The 4,849-nt window shown below is 46.4% G+C and overlaps 1 protein-coding gene across 1 annotated transcript; it reads left to right on the top strand.

Annotated features, from left to right (window-relative positions):
• The first annotated feature begins 558 nt into the window (after positions 1–558).
• On the top strand, positions 559–2,520 carry LOC112101550. Its single transcript, XM_024192209.1, has 3 exons — positions 559–1,267; positions 1,510–2,339; positions 2,392–2,520. Exons 1-3 carry the CDS (start codon positions 559–561, stop codon positions 2,518–2,520), a joined length of 1,668 nt encoding a protein of 555 aa, XP_024047977.1.
• Positions 2,521–4,849: the final 2,329 nt, after the last annotated feature.

The following is a 4,849-nucleotide window of genomic DNA, read 5'->3' as shown; positions in this document are numbered from 1 at the left end:
AATCTCACCAACCCGGGGAGCTTCTCATCTGATCTTCTGTTTACTGGGACGGGCTGAGGTACCATTTTTCTTCTGGGGAGATTCCGACCTGAGCATGGGCCTAAATGAGCATGTCCATTGCATATCTGGGCTTACATCTATCCTGGCCTCTTGTAACGGTTAGTGACGTGGCATCTCCAGACTCTTCGTATTTGAAATTTGAAACGACGGGCTATCTGACCTCGATATTTGGTGAGTGAGCTAGCATCCCCATCACTTAAATGCTTTCATTTTTCCCTTTTCGTTTCAAATCCCTAGACTTAAATCTTCATCGTTTTGTTATTCGTCTCTCTGTCGTTAACCAACCCCCTCTTTGAACTTTGCTTATACTTCTCGTGTCCGAAGTATCTACTTGCTGGGTTTTTCTTCTATCACGGCCGCGCTATCAGTACCAGTTCAATCCAGGTATTGCTTTTAATTTCTTCTCTGGTTCTTGTTGATTGGGTTCTGTGTTGCCCCCTTTTGTATCCGTATACTCGAGTTTTCTTTGTTTTCTTTGTTTTCTTTTGGGATTCCGGTATGTCAAATCGGAAGAGGAAGTTAATTGCTGATGAGAGTGACGAAGAAGTAGGGGATTCAAACCTTAACTTGTCAATACCCACTGATTTTTTACGCCCCTCTAGTAGTGTAGGCCCCTCCCATGGTAGGGATACCCTTGAGTACCCATGTCCCTTGGCTGTTTCTCCCTCCCCCGAACTAGAGCTTGTAGGGAATAGAGGTGGACCTGCGTCGGGCTCTGGTGAGAACCATAGCTTCGGTGGGGTTGGGGTCCCTGAAGGAGTTGGTGATGGTGAGGGGAGCAGTTCCGGACCGAGCGGACCCCCTCGGAGAAGGAACCTTTGTCATAGGGTAGAGGCAGATTCTTATCCTATTGACTGCATAACTTGTGCCACCACCCAAACTGATTTGTTCAAGCTTAGGAACCTTTACAACATTCCTGAGGAGGTTCTCCTGGTGGTTCCTGGGAAAGGTGATGTTCCTAGTCGGCCTCCGCGGGAGTATGTGACGATGCACCTGGAGAGTTTCAGATTAGGAGCTCGGCTGCCCCTTCAACGCTATTTTGCTAAGATACTGGGTGGTATGCACCTGACCCCAGGTCAGCAACATCCCAACGGATGGAGGGTTCTCTCAGCTATGTATGTGCTGTGGGAGAGGTGTAGATCAGAGGAGCCTTCCCTTGTTGAAGTGAAGTATCTATACCAGCTGAGGAGCAGCCCGAAAGAAGCAGGCTGGTATTATTTCATGTCGAGCTCTGCGAAGAGAAAACCAATCACCGGCTTCCCCTTTTCGTGCTAAAATTAGAAGAACAAATTCTTCTTCGCTAGGGGAAGTTGGTGTCCTGCACCTCATTCGTTGGGTGGTGATATTTACCTTCCAACACATTTTGTCACCCCAGTTCGTTCATTTTTTGCCTAAATTCTTAATCAAATTACAACTTATTGGGTTCTTTAACCTTTTTTGCTATTTCAGAGTCGTGGGGTTTGATCGGGGGGCTTGAGAACCGACCTTTGCTTCAGGTGGAGACTGCTCTGGTGAACGCGTCTACCTGTCAAGACCTCCTGTCACCAACAAGCCTGGTCGGTTCTGGTTTAGTGGACATAACAGCTGGAATGGATAACAAGATCCTCAGTGCGATGACCAAAAAGCGTGGTCGGGCTCCGAGCAGCTCCAGCAACCCTCCTCCGCCTCTGAAGAAAGTCAGTGTTGGCCCTTCTAAGGCTTCTGTTCCTGCTCTGCCCCCTCCTCCACCTTATAAGAGTGTCAGGGAGAAAACTACTGACAAGAGTTCTGAGGTCAGCACACGCTCTGGGGACCGATCCTCCCATCTTCCAGCTCGTGATCAGGGTGATTACCTGACCCCGTATAAGAGGGACTATGGGAAGTCAGTGGGACCGAAGATGGTTCAGGACATTGAGAGCATGAATATCAATAAACTAGCTGGTTCTGTCCAAAGGGTCTCCTTCAAGTTGGCCACCATAGTCTCTTGTTACAAGAATAGGATCACGCGCCAGGAGAGGAAGCTCCAAGCTGAGAACCAGGACTTGAAGAAGAGGGTTGAGTCTGCTGATCGCTCGAAAGAGAAGCTAGCCGAGCTGAACAGGCAGATTACGGAGCTAGAGGAGAAAGTTGCGGTTGCTGAGTCCACTTCTTCCAAATTTGAGGGTGAGTTGGGTGACCTGAAGTCCAATCTTCAGGCTACTCAAAGTGAAAGAGATACTCTGAGGACCGCCCTTGAGGGAGAGATCAAATCCCTGAGTGAACAGCTGGCTGAGGAGAAAGGCAAATCTGCTGGATGCCGAGTATAACTCCGGGGTTGCTTTCAGCTATAAGTGCATCATGTCTGTGCTTAAGGAAGAATACCCCGAGCTGGACATGAGCAAGCAGGAGGCTGAAGTGGAGAGATATATGGCTGAGGCCGGCCAGGGAGATAAGGAGCAGGGTGAGCAGGAGCAGGTGGAGGCTCCTTTGGATGGGGTGTAGGAGGGGGAAGCTGGGGGACGTGCTTTCGAAGTGGGTCAAGGGTTCGTGCCTCCTCCTTCTGGTATTGCTGATCTCCCACCTCCTGAGACTGCTGATCCTTCACCTCCCGAGATTGCTGATCCTTCAGCTGCTGGAGCCGTTGACTCTTTTAATCTTTAAGTCTATTTTTTGTATAAACTCGTATTTGTTTTGTAAACAATTGAACATTTATAAATTTTTAGATGCTCTCTATTGGCTTTCTTGTCTGGTTTTTTGCTCATAGATTGTTTCTACAAAATAATTGGACAACTTATCTGGTTTGCCTGCTGGTTCCTTAGTGGACCGAGCAGGAGTAGGCATTTACTTGCCTTAGTAAAATTTTCGTCGAATTAGCTGCTGGTCTTTCGTTGACCGAGCAGACGCATACACTTTCTTGCCTTAGTAAAATTTTCGTAAAATTAGTTGTTGGTCTTTCGTTGACCGAGCAGAAACAAACACTTACTTGCCTTAGTAAAATTCTCGTAAAATTAGGTGCTGGTCTTTCGTTGACCGAGCAGAAACATGCACTTACTTGCCTTAGTAAAATTCTCGTAAATTTAGCTGCTGGTCTTTCATTGACCGAGCAGAAACAGGCACTTGCTTGCCTTAGTAAAATTCTCGTAAAATTAGCTGCTGGTCTTTCGTTGACCGAGCAGAAACAGACACTTATTTGCCTTAGTAAAATTTTCGTGAAATTAGTTGCTGATCTTTCGTTGACCGAGTAGAAGACTGCACTTACTTGCCTTAGTAAAATTCTCGTAAATTTAGTTGCTGGTCTTTCGTTGACCGAGCAAAAATAGGCACTTGCTTGCCTTAGTAAAATTCTCATAAAATTAGCTGCTGGTCTTTCGTTGACCGAGCAGAAACAGGCATTTATTTGCCTTAGTAAAAATTTCGTGAAATTAGTTGCTGGTCTTTCGTTGACCGAGCAGAAGCAGACACTTACTTGCCTTAGTAAAATTCTCGTAAAATTAGCTGCTGGTCTTTCGTTGACCGAGCAGAAACATGCACTTACTTGCCTTAGTAAAATTCTCGTAAAATTAGCTGCTGGTCTTTCGTTGACCGAGCAGAAGCAGGCACTTACTTACCTTAGCAAAATTTTTATTGGGCTTGCTAGCAGGGGGATTTCATGCTGAATTCATCTTTATTTGAAATTTGAATGTATTACAAAAATACATAATATATACATGCGCAACAAGCCATCATGCAGTTAATAAAAATAACCTATCAAAATGAGGATTTAGTAGAGCACTTTGCTTACTGAAAATACTTCTTTAAGTGCTTGGCGTTCCACGACCTCTTCACGTCTCGTCCATCTTGGTATGCTCACTTATAAGCTCTTGGTCCAGTGGCTCGTATCACCCTGTATGGGCATTCCCATTTCGGGCCAAGAGCGCCATGGTTAGGATCCCTGGTGTTTTGGTTCACCTTCCTAAGTACCCAATCTCCTGCTCGGAACTGCCTCACGCGTACGTTCTTGTTGTAATAACGCATGACCTTTTGCTGACACTGGGCCACTTTCTTCGAGACCCCTTCCCTTTTCTCCTCAAGCAGGTCCAGGCTTAAGCAGATTTGCTCGTCGTTTTGCTCCTCAGTGAAATATTCCGTTCAATGTGTCCCCACTCCAATTTTTGCTGGGACTACCGCCTCATGACCAAAAGTTAAAGCGAAGGGGGTTTCCCCTGTGGCGGTTTTGTGAGTTATCCGGTAGGCCCATAATACTCCTGGTAGTTCGTCAACCCAAGCTCCCTTCTTCTCTCCCAATCTAATTTTCAAGAGTTTTTTTATCACTTTGTTGGCTGCCTCCACTTGTCCATTTGCCTAGGGGTGTGCGGGGGTGCAGAACTTCAGGTCCACCCACAAATTTCGGTAAAATTCCCTGAAGTTACTGTTGTCAAATTGCCTCCCATTGTTTGTAATGACGACATAGGGGATCCCGTATCTGCAGATGATATTCTTCCAAATAAAATCCGTTGTCTTTCTCTCCGTGATTTGGCTGAGGACTCCCACTACTACCTACTTGGTGAAGTAGTCTATTGCCACAATTGCATGTGTCGCCGCTCCTCGGCCCTTAGGTAACGAACCAATCAAGTCGATTCCCCATTGAGCGAAAGGCCACGGGGATGTCATAGTGGTCAGCTTTTCTGGGGGTTGTGCAGGAATCTCAGAGAAGCTTTGGGAGGTTTTACAGTTCTTTGCCATCTTTTTCGCATCCTGGTGCATGGTCGGCCAGAAGTATCCTTACTGGAGTGCCTTGAAGGCTAAAGTTCTTGCTCCCGAGTGATTGTCGCATATTCCTTTATGGATCTCC

This window comes from Citrus clementina, unplaced genomic scaffold (genome assembly GCF_000493195.1).
Source record: "Citrus clementina cultivar Clemenules unplaced genomic scaffold, Citrus_clementina_v1.0 scaffold_1052, whole genome shotgun sequence".
In the NCBI taxonomy this organism is placed as follows: Eukaryota; Viridiplantae; Streptophyta; class Magnoliopsida; order Sapindales; family Rutaceae; genus Citrus; species Citrus x clementina.
The sequence above is the reverse complement of the archived record's forward strand: the minus strand, read 5'-3'. Positions and strand labels throughout refer to the sequence as shown.

Bases quoted from the DNA above. Each gene is read 5' to 3' on its own strand.
- LOC112101550 (XM_024192209.1), top strand. From the start codon at position 559: ATGTCAAATCGGAAGAGGAAGTTAATTGCTGATGAGAGTGACGAAGAA. The intron at 1,268-1,509 runs GCTGGTATTATT...TTGCTATTTCAG, and splicing joins GAGCAGCCCGAAAGAAGCAG to AGTCGTGGGGTTTGATCGGG. The intron at 2,340-2,391 runs GTATAACTCCGG...TCTGTGCTTAAG, and splicing joins GCAAATCTGCTGGATGCCGA to GAAGAATACCCCGAGCTGGA.